A 21,913-nucleotide genomic window follows, 5' to 3' on the forward strand; every position below is an offset into this window, starting at 1 on the left:
CCAACCTCGGCCAGTCTGGGGCGGGCAATGTCCTTGGCGAGACCTGACCCTGCAGCTGTGTTAATCATGGCCTCCGACATGGTTTTCTTTTGATTGGTCGTATTAAGCCCACCCTGCGAGATTCCCGGCCAATTAAAAGGAAGCAGGTCTGATGATGTCATTTGATGATGCGTCATCAGCCCCGTTCCTTAAAGGGACCATGTCCACATTCATTTTGACAGTTGTGCTGTCAGTGTTCTGCAGTATTGAGGTGCTGCAAACACCATCGATCACTGCACAAAGGTGCAGGGCTGCATCCAGGCTCTCCTGTCACTCGCTCCAGATGCTTATGGAGGGAGTCAGAGCACTTGGGGAGGTCCTCTTCCCTTCCAATGGGCGAAAGAGATCGCCCCAGGAGATCAAAGCAGCCTGGTTGTACATTGCACAGGAGGGCACAAGCAGAGATGTCGTCAGGAGGACCTGGCTACATTGGAGCAAACCTTTCAATGATCTCAGTGGATCATGAAATGTTACTGCAAAGCCACACTCATCCTCATCACTCTGCCTTCCCCACCCTACCCCTGCACATCCTGACACACCAACTTACCTTGCACCTCCACTCATCCCTCTCTCTCTATCTACATTATCACATCTCCATCTCACTCACCCATATCCTTGTCCAATCATACCAACTAGCAAACACACAAGGGTAGGCACTTGGGTGTTATCGCCAATGCTGATGTAAAGTTTCTACTAATGTGTTGTCAAACATTGAAATCTATATCTTCTTGAACAGATCTGTGTGCTTTTGGAAGTGGCTTAGTGAGTTGCTGTGAATGGTGAGGCATAACGGTATTCACCCCCTCCCCCCCAATGCTGATGAGTGTGAAAGGAATGGCTTGGGCATTGTAGGTTTGCATCCTAGGGTCTTAAGAGAAGTAACGGCAGGGATTGTGGATGCATTGGTTGTAATTTACCAAAATTCCCTGGATTCTGGGGAGATCCCAGCAGATTGGAAAACTACAAATGTAAAAAAAGAGGCAGAAATAAAGCAGGAAACTATAGATCAGTTAGCCTAACATCTGTGGTTGGGAAAATGTTGGAGTCCATTATTAAAGAAGCAGCAGCAGGATATTTGGAATAGCAAAATTCGATCAGGAAGAGTCAGTATGGATTTATGAAGGGGAAGTCATGTTTGACAAATTTGCTGGAGTTCTTTGAGGATGTAACGAACAGGATGGATAAAGGGGAACCAGTGGATGTGGTGTATTTGGACTTCCAGAAGCCATTTGACAAGGTGTCTCATAAAAGGTTATTGCGCAAGATAAAAGTTCATGGGGTTGGGGGTAATATATTAGCATGGATAGAGGATTGGCTAACTAATAGAGAACAAAGAGTCAGGATAAATGATTCATTCTCTGGTTGGCAATCAGTAATTAGTGGGGTGCCGCAGGGATCAGTGCTGGGACCCCAACTATTTACAATCTATATTAACGACTTGGAAGAAGGGACTGAGTGTAACATAGCCAAGTTTGCTGATGATACAAAGATGGGATGAAAAGCAATATGTGAGGAGGACACAAAAAATCTGCAAAAGGACATAGACAGGCTAAGTGAGTGAGCAAAAATTTGACAGGTGGAGTATAAGGTTGGAAAGTGTGAGGTCATGCACTTTGGCAGAAAAAATCAAAGAGCAAGTTATTATTTAAATGAAGATTGCAAAGTGCTGCAGTACAGCGGGACCTGGGGATACTTGTGCATGAAACACAAAGGGATAGTATGCAGGTACAGCAAGTGATCAGGAAGGCCAATGGTATCTTAAGTTTTTTAAACGATAAGGGGATAAGGGGTTATGGGGAGCAGGAGGGGAAATGGAGCTGAGTCCATGATCAGATCAGCCATGACATTATTGAATGGCAGAGCAGGCTCAAGGGGCTGTATGGCCTACTCCTGTTCCTATTTCTTATGTTCTTATGCTTTATGGTCTTGATGTGGGGTGGTGCCAACCTGGCGCATCATGTGGTAGCCAAGTCAAGTGAAGTAAATGTGGCCATGGTGAGGCCATCCCTGGCCTCCTGGGCAGCAATGTGGTCGGGTGCTGATGCCCTGTGTCCTGTGCAGCATCAGGTGATTGCAGAGAAGGTTGTTGTTGTTGGTGCTGCTGGTGTGCCTGGTGCTGCTGGTGTTGGGGCTGATCGTGGTGGGATTCTGAGGGCCAAGGTGAGATTTTTTTCAAGGGCACCAATGCTGATGGAATAGATGGCAACTGAAGTTGAAATGACAGAAGCGATCTATCAATGGTAAAAGAGGTTGCTCCAAGGAGGTGACACTGGATAGAGAGTTCACTGCAAACACTTCAACCCTCCATAAAACTGAAAAGTGTATACCAAATCCTGAAGGCTCCAGCTTCTTTGATTGGAAATTGAACGGCTGTGAAATGGTAGCTTTCAAAATATTGATTAATTATTTTGCCTCAGTATTTACCTAGGGAACTAACATGTTGGACATGACATTAGAAGAGATCAAAAAGATATAAAGACATTTAAGACAGAAGAGGGGAGATAATTGATAAACTAATCAAACTTAGAGAAGATTCCTGTATTTAAAAAGAGAGATCGAACAATTCCGGGCAACTATAGACCAGTTACCCTAAAGAAAATAAATACTTGCATTTATATAACGTCTTTCATGACCACCCCACCTCCCAAAGCGCTTTACAGCCAAAGAAGTACTTTTTGTCGTGTAGTCACTGTTGTAATATAGAACCATAGAAACATAGAAAGTAGGTGCAGGAGTAGGCCATTCGGCCCTTCGAGCCTGAACCACCATTCAATATGATCATGGCTGATCATGCAACTTCAATACCCCACTCCTGCTTTCTCTCCATACCCCTTGATCCCTTTAGCCATAAGGGCCACAAATATATCTAACGAACTGGCCTCAACAACTTTCTGTGGTAGAGAATTCCACAGGTTCACAATTCTCTGGGTGAAGAGGGTTCTCCTCATCTCGGTCCTAAATGGCTTACCCCTTATCCTTAGACTGTGACCCCTGGTTCTGGACTTCCCCAACATCGGGAACATTCTTCCTGCATCTAACCTGTCCAATCCCGTGATGAATTTTATATATTTCTGTGAGATCCCCACTCATTCTTTTAAATTCCAGTGACTATATGCCTAGTCGATCCAGTCTTTCTTCATATGTCAGTCCTGCTATCCTGGGAATCAGTCTGGTGAACCTTCGCTGCACTCCCCTAAATAGCAGGAATATCCTTCCACCGATTAGGAGACCAAAACTGTACACAATATTCAAGGTGTGGCCTCACCAAGGCCCTGGACAACTGCAGTAAGACCTCCCTGCTCCTATACTCAAATCCCCTAGCTATGAAGGCCAACATGCCATTTGCCTCCTTCACCGCCTGCTGTACCTGCATGCCAACTTTCAATGTCTGATGTGCCATGACACCCAGGTCTCGTTGCACCTCCCCTTTTCCTAATCTGTCACCATTCAGATAATATTCTGCCTTCCTGTTTTTGCCACCAAAGTGGATAACCTCACATTTATCTACATTATACTGCATCTGCCATACTATGTAGGAAACCTTAAAGTCGGTGGTAGGGAAGATAATGGAATCTTCACTCAGATGTAATAGAAAAACATCTAGAATCAGAAAATAGCATAAAGAGAAGCATGGTTTTCATGCTTGACCAGCAGTATTGAATTCTTCAAAGAAGTAACAGAAAGGGTAGATAAGGGTAACGTTGTAGATGTAATATATTTGGATTTCCAAAAGGCCTTTGAGGGTATGGGCATGTAATTAACAAATTAACTTCAATATAGATAAGTGTGGTGGTACATTTTGTGAGGAAGAATAAAGAGGCCATATACTCCTTGGAAAATATGTGTCTAAATGGGGTAGAGGAACAGAGGGATCTGGGGCTCCAAATACATCAATCACTAAAAGCAGTGACGCAGGTTAATAAGGCCATACAAAAGCAGACAAAACACTCATTTATAGAAGGATAGAAGTGAAACGCAGAGATATTATGTTAAACTTTTATAGAACCTTGGTTAAACGATACATGGACTACTGTGTTTATCATCATCATAGGCAGTCTCTCGAAATCGAGGAAGACTTGCTTCCACTCTAAAAGTGAGTTCTCAGGTGACTGTACAGTCCAATATGGGAATTACAGTTTCTGTCACAGGTGGGACAGACAGTCATTGAAGGAAAGGGTGGATGGGGAGTCTGGTTTGCCGCACGCTCCTTCCGCTGCCTGCGCTTATTCTCTGCATGCTCTTGGCGACAAGACTCGAGGTGCTCAACGCCCTCCCGGATGCTCTTCCTCCACTTAGGGCGGTCTTTGGCCAGGGATTCCCAGATATTGCACTTTATCAAGGAGGCTTTGAGAGTGTCCTTAAAATGTTTCCTCTGCCCACCTAGGGCTCGCTTGCTGTGTAGAAGTTCCGAGTAGAGCGCTTGCTTTGGGAGTCTTGTGTCAGGAATGCGGACAATGTGGCCCGCCCAACAGAGCTGGTCGAGTGTGGTTAGTGCTTCGATGCTGGGGATGTTGGCCTGATGCGAGAACACTGATGTGGGTGCGCCTGTCCTCCCAGGGGATTTGCAGGATCTTGCGGAGACATCGTTGGTGATATTTCTCCAGCGATTTGAGGTGTCTGCTGTATATGGTCCACGTCTCTGAGCCATTCAGGAGTTGGGTATCACTACAGCCCTGTAGACCATAAGCTTGGTGCCAGATTTGAGGGCCTGATCCTCGAACACCCTCTTCCTCAGGCGACCGAAGACTGCGCTGGCGCACTGGAGGAGGTGTTGGACCTCGTCGTCGATGTCTGCCCTTGAGTAAGTACTCTGCAGCACCAAGAACCTCCTGGATCTCTCTACTGCACCCGGAACTCACTCCCTCTTCAGATTCTGAGAATTTGGAACAGGTCTGAACTCTCTCCTCCCTCTACCGATCCGGTGGAGTATTGTGAATAGTTCTGGTCAGCATATTATGAAAAGGATATAGAGACGCTGGAGAAGGTGCAAAAGAGATTTACCAGGATGATACTAGATTTGAGAGGTTATAACTATCAGGCTGGGACTTCTTTCTCTAAAAAAGAGAAGACTTAGGAGTGAGCTTGTCGAGGTGTTTAAGATTATAATAGGGTTTAATAGGGTAGATGTAGAGAAGACGTTTCCACTTGCTGGGGAGACCAGAACTAGGGGCCATAACTATCAGATAGTCACTAATGTATCCTATAGCAAATTCAGGAGAAACTTCTTTACCCAGAGTGTGGTTAGAATGTGGAACTCGCTCCCACCGGGAGTGGTTGAGCCAAATAGCAGATGTATTTAAGTGGAAGCTAGATAAATATATGAGGGAAAAAGGAATAAAAGGATATTTTGATGAGGTTAGATGAACATAAACACTAGCAGGACCTGTTGGGCCGAATGACCTGTTTCTGTGCTGTAAATACTGTATAGTAGAGATGATCGGATACAGAGCTCTACCACACTGGGTGAGTGGCACCCAGAAGGCTGTTTAATTGCTACACGGCTGGAAGCCAGTGCCACCCACCCAGTGCCCAGTGTAACTCTGCGTGCCCGCGCTCGCGCGCACAGTTGCGGGTTCCCGCGATCCCGTGCCCGCGAGGCTGACGATCCCAGGCCGCGATCTTGCTCCCGTCCGGCCCCCCGTGTCCCCACCCCGGGCCGAGGCTGCAGGATGGACCCGGCCCGAACCGCCGACCTGCTGCTGGCGGCTGTCTTCCTCATCGGAGCAGGTAAAGCCAGGGCTCGGCTTCGTAGCCGGAGAGGGGAGGGGGAGAGAAACCCCCCCGGACACGCAACACCCCCCGCCATCTCCTATTCCCCCCACTCCCCCGTTCCCCTATTCCCCCGTTCCCCTATTCTCCCCCCTCCCCTATTCTCCCCCCTCCCCCGTCCCCTATTCTCCCCCCTCCCCCGTCCCCTATTCTCCCCCCTCCCCTATTCTCCCCCCTCCCCCGTTCCCCTATTCTCCCCCCTCCCCTATTCTCCCCCCTCCCCCGTCCCCTATTCTCCCCCCTCCCCCGTCCCCTATTCTCCCCCACTCCCCCGTCCCCTATTCCCCCGTTCCCCTATTCTCCCCCCTCCCCCCTCCCCTATTCTCCCCCCTCCCACGTCCCCTATTCTCCACCGTCCCCCGTCCCCTATCCCCCCCCTCCCACGTCCCCGATTCCCCCCTCCCCCGTCCCCGATTCCCCCCTCCCCCGTCCCCTATCCCCCCCTATCCCCCCGTCCCCTATTCTCCCCCCCTCCCCGTCCCCTATTCCCCCCCTCCCCTATTCCCCCTCCCCCCTATTCCCCCTCCCTCCCCGTCCCCTATTCCCCCCCTCCCCCGTCCACTATTCCCCCCACTCCCCCGTCCACTATTCCCCCCACTCCCCCGTCCACTATTCCCCCCCACTCCCCCGTCCCCTATTCCCCCCACTCCCCCGTCCGCTATTCCCCCCACTCCCCCGACCCCTATTCCCCCCACTCCCCCGACCCCTATTCCCACCACTCCCCCGTCCCCTATTCCCCCCACTCCCCCGTCCCCTATTCCCCCCACTCCCCCGTCCCCTATTCCCCCCACTCCCCCGTCCCCTATTCCCCCCCCTCCCCCTATTCCCCCCCCTCCCCCCTCCCCCTATTCCCCCCCCTCCCCCGTCCCCTATTCCCCCCACTCCCCCGTCCCCTATTCCCCCCCTCCCCCGTCCCCTATTCTCCCCGTCCCCTATTCTCCCCCGTCCCCTATTCTCCCCCGTCCCCCCCTCCCCTGTCCCCCCTTCCCCTATCCCCCCTCCCCTATCCCCCCCGTCCCCTATCCCCCCTCCCCTATCCCCCCCGTCCCCTATCCCCCCTCCCCTATCCCCCCCCCCTATCCCCCCCGTCCCCTATCCCCCCCCTCCCCCGACCCCTATCCCCCCCTCCCCCGTCCCCTATCCCCCCCTCCCCAGTCCCCTATCCCCCCCTCCCCAGTCCCCTATCCCCCCCTCCCCCGTCCCCTATCGTCCCCTATCCCCCCCATCCCCTCCGTCCCCTGTCCCCCCCCATACCCGCCATCCCCCGTCCCCTATCCCCCCCTCCCCGTCCCCTATCCCCCCCTCCCCCGTCCGCTATCCCCCCCCCCTCCCCCGTCCGCTATCCCCCCCTCCCCCGTCCGCTATCCCCCCCTCCCCCGTCCGCTATCCCCCCCCTCCCCCGTCCGCTATCCCCCCCTCCCCCGTCCCCTATCCCCCCCCTCCCCGTCCCCTATCCCCCCCTCCCCCGTCCCCTATCCCCCCCCTCCCCCATCCCCCCCCTCCCCCGTCCCCTATCCCCCCCCTCCCCCGTCCCCTATCCCCCCCCTCCCCCGTCCCCTATCCCCCCCTCCCCTGTCCCTATCCCCCCCTCCCCGTCCCCTATCCCCCCCTCCCCTGTCCCCCCTTCCCCTATCCCCCCTCCCCTATCCCCCCCGTCCCCTATCCCTCCCCTCCCCGTCCCCTATCGCCCCCTCCCCCGTCCTCTATCCCCCCGTCCCTTGTCCCCCGTCCCCTATCTCCCCCGTCCACTATTCCCCCCACTCCCCCGTCCCCTATTCCCCCCCACTCCCCCTTCCCCTATTCCCCACCACTCCCCTTCCCCTATTCCCCACCACTCCCCCGTCCCCTATTCTGCCCCCTCCCCGTCCCCTATTCTCCCCCGACCCCTATTCTCCCCCGTCCCCTATTCTCCCCCGTCCCCTATTCTCCCCCGTCCCCTATTCTCCCCCGTCCCCGTCCCCTATCCCCCCTCCCCCGTCCCCTACCCCCCCTCTCCCGTCCCTATCCCCCTCCCCCGTCCCATATCACCCCGTCCGCTATTCCCCCCACTCCCCCGTCCCCTATTCCCCCCCACTCCCCCGTCCCCTATTCCCCACCACTCCTCCGTCCCCTATTCCCCACCACTCCCCCGTCCCCTATTCTGCCCCCTCCCCGTCCCTATTCTCCCCCCTCCCCCGTCCCCTATTCTCCCCCGTCCCCCGTCCCCTATTCTCCCCCGTCCCCTATTCTCCCCTGTCCCCGTCCCCCTCCCCCGTCCCCCATCCCCCGTCCCCCGTCCCCCCTCCCCCCTCCCCCGTCCCCCCCGTCCCCTATTCCCCCCCGTCCCCTATTCCCCTCCCCCCGTCCCCTACCCCCCTCCCCCGTCCCCTATCCCCCCCCTCCCCCGTCCCCTATCCCCCCCCCCCCCGTCCCCTATCTCCCCCCTCCCCCGTCCCCTATCTCCCCCATCCCCCCTCCCCCGTCCACTATCCCCCCCGTCCCCGATCCCCCCGATCCCCCCGATCCCCCGTCCCCTATCCCCACGATCCCCCGTCCCCTATCCCCCCTCCCCCGTCCCCTATCCTCCCCCGTCCCCTATTCCCCCCTCCCTCCCCCGTCTCCTATTCCCCCCTCCCTCCCCCGTCTCCTATTCCCCCCCTCCCTCCCCCGTCTCCTATTCCCCCCTCCCTCCCCCGTCTCCTATCCCCCCCATCCCCCCTCCCCCGTCCCCCGTCCCCTATCCCCCCGATCTCCCCTCCCCCGTCCCCTATCCCCCCTCCCCCGTCCCCTATCTCCCCGTCCCAGATCCCCCCTCCCCCGTCCCCGATCCCCCCTCCCCCGTCCCCCGATCCCCCCCTCCCCCGTCCCCGATCCCCCCCTCCCCCGTCCCCGATCCCCCCCTCCCCCGTCCCCGATCCCCCCCTCCCCCGTCCCCGATCCCCCCCTCCCCCGTCCCCGATCCCCCCCTCCCCCGTCCCCGATCCCCCCCTCCCCGTCCCCGATCCCCCCCTCCCCCGTCACCTATACCCCCTCCCTCGTCCCCTATCCCCCCCTCCCTCGTACCCCTATCCCCGCCCCTCCCCTGTCCCCTATCCCCGCCCCTCCCCTATCCCCGCCCCTCCCCTTATCCCCGCCCCTCCCCTTATCCCCGCCCCTCCCCTATCCCCCCCTCCCCCGTCCCCTATCCCTCCCCTCCCCCGTCCCCTATCCCTCCCCTCCCCCGTCCCCTATCCCCCCCTCCCCGTCCCCTATCCCCCCCCTCCCCCGTCCCCTATCCCCCCCCCCGTCCCCTATCGCCCCCCTCCCCCGTCCTCTATCCCCCCGTCCCCTGTCCCCCGTCCGCTATTCCCCCGTCCGCTATTCCCCCCCACTCCCCCGTCCCCTATTCCCCCCCACTCCCCCGTCCCCTATTCCCCCCCACTCCCCCGTCCCCTATTCCCCCCCACTCCCCGTCCCCTATTCCCCACCACTCCCCCGTCCCCTATTCTCCCCCGTCCCCTATTCTCCCCCTCCCCGTCCCCTATCCCCCCTCCCCCGTCCCCTATCCCCCTCCCCCGTCCCCTATCCCCCTCCCCCGTCCACTATCCCCCCCTCCCCCGTCCACTATCCCCCCTCCCCCGTCCCCCTCCCCCGTCCACTATCCTCCCCCTCCCCGTCCCCTATCCCCCCTCCCCCGTCCCCTATCTCCCCCGTCCACTATTCCCCCCCACTCCCCCGTCCCCTATTCCCCCCGACTCCCCCTTCCCCTATTCCCCACCACTCCCCCTTCCCCTATTCCCCACCACTCCCCCTTCCCCTATTCCCCACCACTCCCCGTCCCCTATTCTGCCCCCTCCCCGTCCCCTATTCTCCCCCGTCTCCTATTCTCCCCTGCCCCCGTCCCCTATCCCCCCTCCCCCGTCCCCTATCCCCCTCCCCCGTTCTCTATCCCCTTTTCCTCTATCCCCCCGTCCCCTGTCCCCCGTCCCCTATCTCCCCCGTCCACTATTCCCCCCACTCCCCCTATCCCCCCGATCCCCTCCTCCCCCGTCCCCTATCCCCCCCTCCCCCGTCCCCTATCCCCCCTCCCCCGTCCCCTATCTCCCCGTCCCAGATCCCCCCCTCCCCCGCCCCCTATCCCCCCTCCCCCGTCCCCTATCTCCCCGTCCCAGATCCCCCCTCCCCCGTCCCCGATCCCCCTCCCCCGTCACCTATACCCCCCTCCCTCGTCCCCTATCCCCCCCTCCCTCGTCCCCTATCCCCCCTCCCCCGTACCCCTATCCCCGCCCATCCCCGCCCCTCCCCGTCCCCTATCCCCGCCCCTCCCCTGTCCCCTATCCCCGCCCCTCCCCTATCCCCGCCCTCCCCTTATCCCCGCCCCTCCCCTATCCCCCCCTCCCCGTCCCCTATCCCTCCCCTCCCCCGTCCCCTATCCCCCCCTCCCCCGTCCCCTATCCCCCCCCTCCCCCGTCCCCTATCGCCCCCCACTCACCCGTCCCCTATTCCCCCCACTCCCCCGTCCCCTATTCCCCCCCACTCCCCGTCCCCTATTCCCCACCACTCCCCCGTCCCCTATTCTCCCCCGTCCCCTATTCTCCCCTGACCCGTCCACTATCCCCCCCTCCCCCGTCCCCTATCCCCCTCCCCCGTCCACTATCCCCCCTCCCCCGTCCCCTATCCCCCCTCCCCCGTCCCCCTCCCCCGTCCACTATCCTCCCCCTCCCCGTCCCCTATCCCCCCCTCCCCCGTCCCCTATCCCCCCTCCCCCGTCCCCTATCCCCCCTCCCCGTCCCCTATCTCCCCCGTCCACTATTCCCCCCACTCCCCCGTCCCCTATTCCCCCCCACTCCCCCTTCCCCTATTCCCCACCACTCCCCCGTCCCCTATTCTGCCCCCTCCCCGTCCCCTATTCTCCCCCGTCCCCTATTCTCCCCTGCCCCCGTCCCCTATCCCCCCTCCCCCGTCCCCTATCCCCCGTTCTCTATCCCCTTTTCCTCTATCCCCCCGTCCCCTGTCCCCCGTCCCCTATCTCCCCCGTCCACTATTCCCCCCACTCCCCCGTCCCCTATTCCCCACCACTCCTCCGTCCCCTATTCCCCACCACTCCCCCGTCCCCTATTCTGTCCCTCCCCGTCCCCTATTCTCCCCCCTCCCCCGTCCCCTATTCTCCCCCGTCCCCTATTCTCCCCTGTCCCCGTCCCGTCCCCCCGTCCCCTATTCCCCTCCCCCCCGTCCCCTCCCCCCTCCTCCCCCGTCCCCTATCTCCCCCATCCCCCCCTCCCCCGTCCACTATCCCCCCCGTCCCCTATCCCCCCGATCCCCCCGATCCCCCGTCCCCTATCCCCCCGATCCCCCGTCCCCTATCCCCCGATCCCCCGTCCCCTATCCCCCCGATCCCCCGTCCCCTATCCCCCCCTCCCCCCTCCCCTATCCTTCCCCGTCCCCTATCCCCCCTCCCTCCCCCGTCTCCTATACCCCCCCATCCCCCCTCCCCCGTCCCCCGTCCCCTATCCCCCCGATCCCCCCCTCCCCCGTCCCCTATCCCCCCTCCCCCGTCCCCTATCTCCCCGTCCCAGATCCCCCCCCTCCCCCGCCCCCGATCCCCCTCCCCCGTCCCCGATCCCCCCTCCCCCGTCCCCGATCACCCCTCCCCCGTCCCCGATCACCCATCCCCGTCACCTATACCCCCTCCCTCGTCCCCTATCCCCCCTCCCCGTACCCCTATCCCCCCTCCCCGTACCCCTATCCCCGCCCCTCCCCGTCCCCTATCCCCGCCCCTCCCCTGTCTCCTATCCCCGCCCCTCTCCTATCTCCTATCCCCGCCCCTCTCCTATCCCCGCCCCTCCGCTTATCCCCGCCCTCCCCTATCCCTCCCCTCCCTATCCCTCCCCTCCCCTATCCCCCCTCCCCCGTCCCCTATCCCCCCCTCCCCCGTCCCCTATCGCCCCCTCCCCCGTCCTCTATCCCCCCGTCCCCTGTCCCCCGTCCGCTATTCCCCCGTCCGCTATTCCCCCCCACTCCCCCGTCCCCTATTCCCCCCCACTCCCCCGTCCCCTATTCCCCCCACTCCCCCGTCCCCTATTCCCCACCACTCCCCCGTCCCCTATTCTCCCCCCTCCCCCGTCCCCTATTCTCCCCCCTCCCCCGTCCCCTATTCTCCCCCTCCCCGTCCCCTATTCTCCCCCTCCCCCGTCCCTATTCTCCCCTGACCCGTCCCCTATTCTCCCCTGACCCGTCCCCTATCCCCCTCCCCGTCCCCTATCCCCTCCCCCGTCCCCCATCCCCCCTCCCACATCCCCCTCCCCTATCCCCCCTCCCCCGTCCACTACCCTCCCCCTCCCCGTCCCCTATCCCCCCTCCCCTATCCCCCCCTCCCCGTCCCCTATCCCCCCCTCCCCCGTCCCCTATCCCCCCTCCCCGTCCCCTATCCCCCCTCCCCCGTCCCCTATCTCCCCCGTCCCCTATTCCCCCCACTCCCCCTCCCTATTCCCCACCACTCCCCGTCCCCTATTCTGCCCCCTCCCCGTCCCCTATTCTCCCCCCTGCCCCCGTCCCCTATTCTCCCCCCTGCCCCCGTCCCCTATTCTCACCTGCCCCGTCCCCTATCCCCCCTGCCCCCGTCCCCTATCCCCCCCTCCCCCGTCACCTATCCCCCTCCCCCGTCCCCTATCCCCCCCTCCCCCGTCCTCTATCCCCTTTTCCTCTATCCCCCCGTCCCCTGTCCCCCGTCCCCTATCCCCCCGTCCGCTATTCCCCACCACTCCCCCGTCCCCTATTCCCCACCACTCCCCCGTCCCTATTCCCCACCACTCCCCCGTCCCCTATTCTGCCCCCTCCCCCGTCCCCTATTCTGCCCCCTCCCCGTCCCCTATTCTCCCCCCTCCCCCGTCCCCTATTCTCCCCCGTCCCCGTCCCCCCTCCCCCGTCCCCCGTCCCCCGTCCCCCGTCCCCCATCCCCCGTCCCCCATCCCCCCTCCCCCGTCCTCTATCCCCCCCTCCTACCCACCCTCCCCCCCCCGTCCCCTATCCCCCCTCCCCCATCCCCTATCCTCCCCCGTCCCCTCCATCCCCCCGTCCCCTATCTCCCCCATCCCCCCCCTATCCCGTCCCCCCCCATCCCCCCCCATCCCGTCCCCTATCCCCCCCGTCCCCTGTCCCCTATCCCCCCCGTCACCTATCCCCTCCCCCGTCCCCTATCCCCCCCTCCCCCGTCCTCTATCCCCTTTTCCTCTATCCCCCCGTCCCCTGTCCCCCGTCCCCTATCCCCCCGTCCGCTATTCCCCACCACTCCCCCGTCCCCTATTCCCCACCACTCCCCCGTCCCCTATTCCCCACCACTCCCCCGTCCCCTATTCTGCCCCCTCCCCCGTCCCCTATTCTGCCCCCTCCCCGTCCCCTATTCTCCCCCCTCCCCCGTCCCCTATTCTCCCCCGTCCCCTATTCTCCCCCGTCCCCGTCCCCCGTCCCCCGTCCCCCGTCCCCCGTCCCCCATCCCCCGTCCCCCATCCCCCCTCCCCCGTCCTCTATCCCCCCCTCCTACCCACCCTCCCCCCCCCGTCCCCTATCCCCCCTCCCCCATCCCTATCCTCCCCCGTCCCCTCCATCCCCCGTCCCCTATCTCCCCCATCCCCCCCCTATCCCGTCCCCCCCATCCCCCCCATCCCGTCCCCTATCCCCCCCGTCCCCTGTCCCCTATCCCCCCCGTCCCCTATCCCCCCGATCCTCCGTCCCCTATTCCCCCGATCCCCCGTCCCCTATCCCCCCGATCCCCCGTCCCCTATCCCCCCCTCCCCCGTCTCCTACCCCCCCTCCCCCTCCCCTATCCTCCCCCGTCCCCGATCCCCCCTCCCTCCCCCGTCTCCTATCCCCCCCATCCCCCCCTCCCCGTCCCCTATCCCCCCCATCCCCCCCTCCCCTGTCCCCTATCCCCGCCCCTCCCCCTATCCCCGCCCCTCCCCTATCCCCCCCTCCCCCGTCCCCTATCCCTCCCCTCCCCGTCCCCTAACCCCCCCTCCCCCGTCCCCTATCACCCCCTCCCCCGTCCTCTATCCCTCCGTTCCCTGTCCCCCGTCCGTTATTCCCCCGTCCGCGATTCCCCCCCACTCCCCGTCCCCTATTCCCCCCCCACCCCGTCCCCTATTCCCCACCACTCCCCCGTCCCTATTCTCCCCCCTCCCCCGTCCCCTATTCTCCCCCCTCCCCCGTCCCCTATTCTCCCCCTCCCCCCTCCCCTATCCCCCCCTCCCCCGTCCCCCTCCCCGTCCCCTATCCCCCGTCCCCTATCCCCCCTCCCCATCCCCTATCCCCCCTCCCTGTCCCCTATCCCCCCTTCCCCTATCCCCACCCTCCCCCGTCCCCTATCCCCCCCTCCCCCGTCCCCTACTCCCCAGTCCCCTATCCCCCCCTCCCCCGTCCCCTATCCCCCCTCCCCCATCACCTATCCCCGCCGCCCCGTCCCCTACCCCCCCCCGTCCCCTGTCCCCCGTCCCCTATCCCCCCGATCCCCCGTCCCCTATCCCCCGATCCCCCGTCCCCTATCCCCCCCTCCCCCTCCCCTATCCTTCCCCGTCCCCTATCCCCCCTCCCTCCCCCGTCTCCTATACCCCCCCATCCCCCCTCCCCCGTCCCCCGTCCCCTATCCCCCCGATCCCCCCCTCCCCCGTCCCCTATCCCCCCTCCCCCGTCCCCTATCTCCCCGTCCCAGATCCCCCCTCCCCCGCCCCCGATCCCCCCTCCCCCGTCCCCGATCCCCCCTCCCCCGTCCCCGATCACCCTCCCCCGTCCCCGATCACCCATCCCCGTCACCTATACCCCCCTCCCTCGTCCCCTATCCCCCCTCCCCGTACCCCTATCCCCCCTCCCCGTACCCCTATCCCCGCCCCTCCCCGTCCCCTATCCCCGCCCCTCCCCTGTCTCCTATCCCCGCCCCTCTCCTATCTCCTATCCCCGCCCCTCTCCTATCCCCGCCCCTCCGCTTATCCCCGCCCCTCCCCTATCCCTCCCCTCCCCTATCCCTCCCCTCCCCCGTCCCCTATCCCCCCTCCCCCGTCCCCTATCCCCCCCTCCCCCGTCCCCTATCGCCCCCTCCCCCGTCCTCTATCCCCCCGTCCCCTGTCCCCCGTCCGCTATTCCCCCGTCCGCTATTCCCCCCCACTCCCCCGTCCCCTATTCCCCCCCACTCCCCCGTCCCCTATTCCCCCCCACTCCCCCGTCCCCTATTCCCCACCACTCCCCCGTCCCCTATTTTCCCCCCTCCCCCATCCCCTATTCTCCCCCCTCCCCCGTCCCCTATTCTCCCCCCTTCCCCGTCCCCTATTCTCCCCCCTCCCCCGTCCAATATTCTCCCCTGACCCGTCCCCTATTCTCCCCTGACCCGTCCCCTATTCTCCCCTGACCCGTCCCCTATCCCCCCTCCCCCGTCCCCTATCCCCTCCCCCGTCCCCCATCCCCCCTCCCACATCCCCCCTCCCCTATCCCCCCTCCCCCGTCCACTACCCTCCCCCTCCCCGTCCCCTATCCCCCCTCCCCTATCCCCCCCTCCCCGTCCCCTATCCCCCCCTCCCCCGTCCCCTATCCCCCCTCCCCGTCCCCTATCCCCCCCTCCCCCGTCCCCTATCTCCCCCGTCCCCTATTCCCCCCACTCCCCCTTCCCCTATTCCCCACCACTCCCCCGTCCCCTATTCTGCCCCCTCCCCGTCCCCTATTCTCCCCCCTGCCCCCGTCCCCTATTCTCCCCCCTGCCCCCGTCCCCTATTCTCACCTGCCCCGTCCCCTATCCCCCCTGCCCCCGTCCCCTATCCCCCCCACCCCCGTCACCTATCCCCCTCCCCCGTCCCCTATCCCCCCTCCCCCGTCCTCTATCCCCTTTTCCTCTATCCCCCCGTCCCCTGTCCCCCGTCCCCTATCCCCCCGTCCGCTATTCCCCACCACTCCCCCGTCCCCTATTCCCCACCACTCCCCCGTCCCCTATTCCCCACCACTCCCCGTCCCCTATTCTGCCCCCTCCCCCGTCCCCTATTCTGCCCCCTCCCGTCCCCTATTCTCCCCCCTCCCCCGTCCCCTATTCTCCCCCGTCCCCTATTCTCCCCCGTCCCCGTCCCCCCTCCCCCGTCCCCCGTCCCCCGTCCCCCGTCCCCCGTCCCCCGTCCCCCATCCCCCGTCCCCCATCCCCCTCCCCCGTCCTCTATCCCCCCCTCCTACCCACCCTCCCCCCCCGTCCCCTATCCCCCCTCCCCCATCCCCTATCCTCCCCCGTCCCCTCCATCCCCCCGTCCCCTATCTCCCCCATCCCCCCCTATCCCGTCCCCCCCATCCCCCCCCTATCCCGTCCCCTATCCCCCCCGTCCCCTGTCCCCTATCCCCCCCGTCCCCCTATCCCCCCGATCCTCCGTCCCCTATTCCCCCGATCCCCCGTCCCCTATCCCCCCGATCCCCCGTCCCCTATCCCCCCCTCCCCCGTCTCCTACCCCCCCTCCCCCTCCCCTATCCTCCCCCGTCCCCGATCCCCCCTCCCTCCCCCGTCTCCTATCCCCCCCATCCCCCCCTCCCCCGTCCCCTATCCCCCCCATCCCCCCCTCCCCTGTCCCCTATCCCCGCCCCTCCCCCTATCCCCGCCCCTCCCCTATCCCCCCCTCCCCCGTCCCCTATCCCTCCCCTCCCCGTCCCCTAACCCCCCCTCCCCCGTCCCCTATCACCCCCTCCCCCGTCCTCTATCCCTCCGTTCCCTGTCCCCCGTCCGTTATTCCCCCGTCCGCGATTCCCCCCCACTCCCCGTCCCCTATTCCCCCCCCACCCCGTCCCCTATTCCCCACCACTCCCCCGTCCCTATTCTCCCCCCTCCCCCGTCCCCTATTCTCCCCCCTCCCCCGTCCCCTATTCTCCCCCCTCCCCCTCCCCTATCCCCCCCTCCCCCGTCCCCCCTCCCCGTCCCCTATCCCCGTCCCCTATCCCCCCTCCCCATCCCCTATCCCCCCTCCCTGTCCCCTATCCCCCCTTCCCCTATCCCCACCCTCCCCCGTCCCCTATCCCCCCCCTCCCCCGTCCCCTACTCCCCAGTCCCCTATCCCCCCCTCCCCCGTCCCCTATCCCCCCTCCCCATCACCTATCCCCGCCGCCCCGTCCCCTACCCCCCCCCGTCCCCTGTCCCCCGTCCCCTATCCCCCCTCCCCCGTCCCCTATCCCCCCTTCCCCGTCCCCTATCCCCCCTCCCCCGTCCCCTATCCCCCCCTCCCCCGTCCCCTATCCCCCCCTCCACCGTCCCCTATCCCCCCTCCCCGTCCCCTATCCCCCCCCTCTCCGTCCCCTATCCCCCTCCCCCGTCTCCTATCCCCCCTCCCCCGTCTCCTATCCCCCCCTCCCCCGTCTCCTATCCCCCCCTCCCCCGTCTCCTATCCCCCCCTCCCCCGTCTCCTATCCCCCCTCCCCGTCCCCTAAAATCCCCCTCCCCGTCCCCTAAAATCCCCCCTCCCCGTCCCCTATCTCCTCCCTCCCCCGTCCCCTCCCTCCCCCGTCCCCTATCTCCCCCGTCCCCTATCTCCCCCGTCCCCTATCTCCCCCGTCCCCTATCTCCCCCGTCCCCCGTCCCCTATCGCCCCCCTCCCCCGTCCCCTATCGCCCCCCCTCCCCCGTCCCCTATCGCCCCCCTCCCCCGTCCTCTATCCCCCCGTCCTCTATCCCCCCGTCCCCTGTCCCCCCCTCCCCTGTCCCCTATCCCCCCGTCCGCTATTCCCCCCACTCCCCCGTCCCCTATTCCACCCCGTCCCCTATTCCCCAGCACTCCCCCGTCCCCTATTCTCCCCCGTCCCCTATTCTCCCCTATCCCCGTCCCCTATCCCCGCCCCTCCCCAGTCCCCTATGCCCCCTCCTCCGTCCCCTATCACTCACCTCCCCCGTCCCCTTTCCCCCCTCCCCCGTCCCCTATCCCTCCCTCCCCCGTCCCCTATCACCCCCTCCCCGTCCCCTATCGCCCCACTCCCCCGTCCTCTATCCCCACGTCCTCTATCCCCCCGTCCCCTGTCCCCCCTCCCCCGTCCCCTATCCCCCCGTCCGCTATTCACCCCACTCCCCGTCCCCTATTCCCCACCACTCCCCCGTCCCCTATTCTGCCCCCTCCCCGTCCGCTATTCTCCCCCTCCCCCGTCCCCTATTCTCCCCCGTCCCCTATTCTCCCCTGTCCCCGTCCCCTATCCCCCCGTCCCCTATCCCCCTCCCCCGTCCCCTATCCCCCTCCCCCGTCCCCTATCCCCCCCTCCCCGTCCCCTATCCCCCCTCCCCGTCCCCTATCCCCCCCTCCCCCGTCCCCTATCCCCCCTCCCCGTCCCCTATCCCCCCTCCCCCGTCACCTATCCCCCCTCCCCCGTCCACTATCCTCCCCCTCCCCGTCCCCTATCCCCCCTCCCCCGTCCCCTATCCCCCCCTCCCCCGTCCCCTATTCCCCCCCTCCCCCGTCCCCTATCCCCCCCTCCCCCGTCCCCTATACCCCCTCCCCCGTCCCCTATCCCCCCTCCCCCGTCCCCTATCCCCCCCTCCCCCGTCCCTATTCCCCCTCCCCCGTCCCCTTTCCCCCCCGTCCACTATCCCCCCCCTCCTCCGTCCCCTATCCCCCCGTCCCCTATCCCCCCCTCCCCCGTCCCCTACCCCCCACTCCCCCGTCCCCTACCTCCCCTCCCCCGTCCCCTATCCCCCCTCCCCGTCCCCTATCCCCCCCTCCCCCGTCCCCTATCTCCGCCGTCCCCTATCCCCCCCCTCCCCCGTCCCCTAAAATCCCCCCGTCCCTTATCTCCCCCCTCCCCCGTCCCCTATCTCCCCCCACCCCCGTCCCCTATCTCCCTCCTCCCCGTCCCCTATCTCCCCCCTCCCCCCTCCCCCCTCCCCGTCCCCCGTCCCCCGTCCCCCGTCCCCTATCTCCCCCGTCCCCAATCTCCCCCCTCCCCCGTCCCCTATCTCCCCCCTCCCCCGTCCCCTATCTCCCCCGTCCCCTATCTCCCCCGTCCCCATCCCCCTCCCCCGTCCCCTATCCCCCCCCCCCGTCCCCTATCCCCCCGTCCCCTATCCTCCCCTATCCCCCCCCTCCCTCGTCCCCTATCCCCCCCTCCCTCATCCCCTATCCCCCCCTCCCCCGTCCCCTATCCCCCCCTCCCCCGTCCCATATCCCCCCCCTCCCCCGTCCCCTATCTCCCCCTCCCCCATTCCCTATCCCCCCCGTCCGCCATCCCCCCGTCCCCTATCCCCCGTCCCCAATCCCCCCTCCCCGTTCCCCTATCCCCGCCCCTCCCCCGTCCCCTATCCCCGCCCCTCCCCTATCCCCTATCCCCGCCTCTCCCCCTATCCTCCCCCTCCCCAGTCCCCTATCCCTCCCCTCCCCAGTCCCCTATCCCCCCCTCCCCCGTCCCCTATCACCCCCCCGTCCCCTATCGCCCCCCTCCCCCGTCCTCTATCCCCCGTCCTCTATCCCCCGTCCCCTGTCCCCCATCCCCCGTCCCCTGTCCCCCCGTCCCCTGTCCCCCCTCCCCTGTCCCCTATCCCCCGTCCGCTATTCCCCCCACTCCCCCGTCCCCTATTCCCCCCGTCCCCCGTCCCCTATTCCCCCCGTCCCCTATTCCCCAGCACTCCCCCGTCCCCTATTCTGCCCCCTCCCCGTCCCCTATTCTCCCCCCTCCCCCGTCCCCTATTCTCCCCCGTCCCCTATTCTCCCCTGTCCCCGTCCCCTATTCTCCCCTATCCCTGTCCCCTATCCCCGCCCCTCCCCAGTCCCCTATGCCCCCTCCTCCGTCCCCTATCACTCACCTCCCCCGTCCCCTATCCCCCCCTCCCCCGTCCCCTATCCCCCCCTCCCCGTCCCCTATCACCCCCTCCCCGTCCCCTATCGCCCCCACTCCCCCGTCCTCTATCCCCCGTCCTCTATCCCCCCGTCCCCTGTCCCCCCTCCCCCGTCCCCTATCCCCCCGTCCGCTATTCCCCCACTCCCCCGTCCCCTATTCCCCACCACTCCCCCGTCCCCTATTCTGCCCCCTCCCCGTCCGCTATTCTCCCCCCTCCCCCGTCCCCTATTCTCCCCCGTCCCCTATTCTCCCCCGTCCCCTATTCTCCCTGTCCCCGTCCCCCTATCCCCTCCCCCGTCCCCTATCCCCCCCTCCCCGTCCCCTATCCCCCCCTCCCCGTCCCCTATCCCCCTCCCCCGTCCCCTATCCCCCTCCCCCGTCCACTATCCTCCCCCTCCCCGTCCCCTATCCCCCCTCCCCCGTCCCCTATTCCCCCCTCACCCGTCCCCGTCCCCTATCCCCCCCTCCCCCATCCCCTATCCCCCCTCCCCCATCCCCTATCCCCCTCCCCGTCCCCTATCCCTCCCTCCCCCGTCCCCTATCCCCCCGTCCCCTATCCCCCCGTCCCCTATTCCCCCCCTCCCGTCCCCTATACCCCCCTCCCCGTTCCCCTATCCCCCGTCCCCTCCACCCCCCCCCGTCCTCTATCCCCCCCCACCCCTATCCCCTATCCCCGCCTCTCCCCCTATCCTCCCCGTCCCCAGTCCCCTATCCCTCCCCTCCCCAGTCCCTATCCCCCCCTCCCCCGTCCCCTATCACCCCCCCCGTCCCCTATCGCCCCCCTCCCCCGTCCTCTATCCCCCCGTCCTCTATCCCCCGTCCCCTGTCCCCCCGTCTCCTGTCCCCCCTCCCCTGTCCCCTATCCCCCCGTCCGCTATTCCCCCCACTCCCCCGTCCCCTATTCCACCCCGTCCCCTATTCCCCAGCACTCCCCGTCCCCTATTCTCCCCCGTCCCCTATTCTCCCCTATCCCCGTCCCCTATCCCCGCCCCTCCCCAGTCCCCTATGCCCCCTCCTCCGTCCCCTATCACTCACCTCCCCCGTCCCCTATCCCCCCCTCCCCCGTCCCCTATCCCCCCCTCCCCCGTCCCCTATCACCCCCTCCCCGTCCCTATCGCCCCACTCCCCCGTCCTCTATCCCCCCGTCCTCTATCCCCCCGTCCCTGTCCCCCCTCCCCCGTCCCCTATCCCCCCGTCCGCTATTCCCCCCACTCCCCCGTCCCCTATTCCCCACCACTCCCCCGTCCCCTATTCTGCCCCCTCCCCGTCCGCTATTCTCCCCCTCCCCCGTCCCCTATTCTCCCCGTCCCCTATTCTCCCCCGTCCCCTATTCTCCCCTGTCCCCGTCCCCTATCCCCCTCCCCGTCCCCTATCCCCCCTCCCCGTCCCCTATCCCCCCTCCCCGTCCCCTATCCCCCCTCCCCCGTCCACTATCCTCCCCCTCCCCGTCCCCTATCCCCCCTCCCCCGTCCCCTATTCCCCCCCTCCCCCGTCCCCGTCCCCTATCCCCCCCATCCCCTATCCCCCCTCCCCGTCCCCTATCCCTCCCTCCCCCGTCCCCTATCCCCCCGTCCCCTATCCCCCCCGTCCCCTATTCCCCCCCTCCCGTCCCCTATACCCCCCTCCCCGTCCCCTATCCCCCGTCCCCTCCATCCCCCCCCGTCCTCTATCCCCCCCCACCCCCCCGCGTCCCCTATCACCCCCATACCCCGTCCCCTATCCCCCAGATCCCCCCCCTCCCCCGTCCCCTATCCCACCGATCCCCCCCCTCCCCCGTCCCCTATCCCACCCTCCTCCGTCCCCTATCCCCCCTCCTCCGTCCCCTATCCCCCCCTCCCCGTCCCCTATCCCCCTCCCCGTCCCCTATCCCCCCTCCCTGTCCCCTATCCCCCCCCTCCTCCGTCCCCTATCCCCCCTCCATCCCCCGTTCCCTATCCCCCCCATCCCTCCCTCCCCGTCCCCTATCCCCCCAATCCCCTGTTCCCTATCCCCCCCTCCCCCGTTCCCTATCCCCCCCTCCCCGTCCCCTATCCCCCCCTCCCCCGTCCCCTATCCCCCCTCCCCCGTCCCCTATCCCCCCCTCCCCCGTCCCTATCCCCCTCCCCTGTGTCCTATCCCCCGTCCCCGATCCCCCCCACCCCCGTCCCCGATCCCCCATCCCCCGTCCCCTATCCCCCCTCCCCCGTCCCCTTTCCCCCCCGTCCACTATCCCCGCCTCCCCCGTCCCCTATCCCCCCGTCCCCTATCCCCCCACTCCCCCATCCCCTACCCCCCACTCCCTCGTCCCCTACCCCCCTCCCCCGTCCCCTATCCCCCCCTCCCCCGTC

At 65.4% G+C, this 21,913-nt stretch overlaps 1 protein-coding gene across 4 annotated transcripts in view; it reads left to right on the forward strand.

The window, feature by feature from the left end:
* Nucleotides 1–5,488: 5,488 nt before the first annotated feature.
* The window catches only part of shisa4 (shisa family member 4), a 112,502-nt gene continuing 96,077 nt past the window's right edge, over nucleotides 5,489–21,913 (forward strand). For 2 of the 4 annotated variants that reach the window (XR_011587518.1, XM_070859370.1), the window contains exon 1: nucleotides 5,495–5,766. Coding sequence is in view for 3 of the 4 variants with exons in the window: in XM_070859370.1 (XP_070715471.1) it covers nucleotides 5,709–5,766 (58 nt within the window). In the remaining variant the exon portion in view is untranslated. Of the gene's footprint in view, nucleotides 5,767–21,913 lie in introns of all 4 variants that reach the window. The other 2 variants (XM_070859372.1, XM_070859371.1) reach the window with 2 other exon arrangements.

This window comes from Pristiophorus japonicus, chromosome 17 (assembly GCF_044704955.1).
Source record: "Pristiophorus japonicus isolate sPriJap1 chromosome 17, sPriJap1.hap1, whole genome shotgun sequence".
Taxonomy (NCBI): domain Eukaryota; kingdom Metazoa; phylum Chordata; class Chondrichthyes; family Pristiophoridae; genus Pristiophorus; species Pristiophorus japonicus.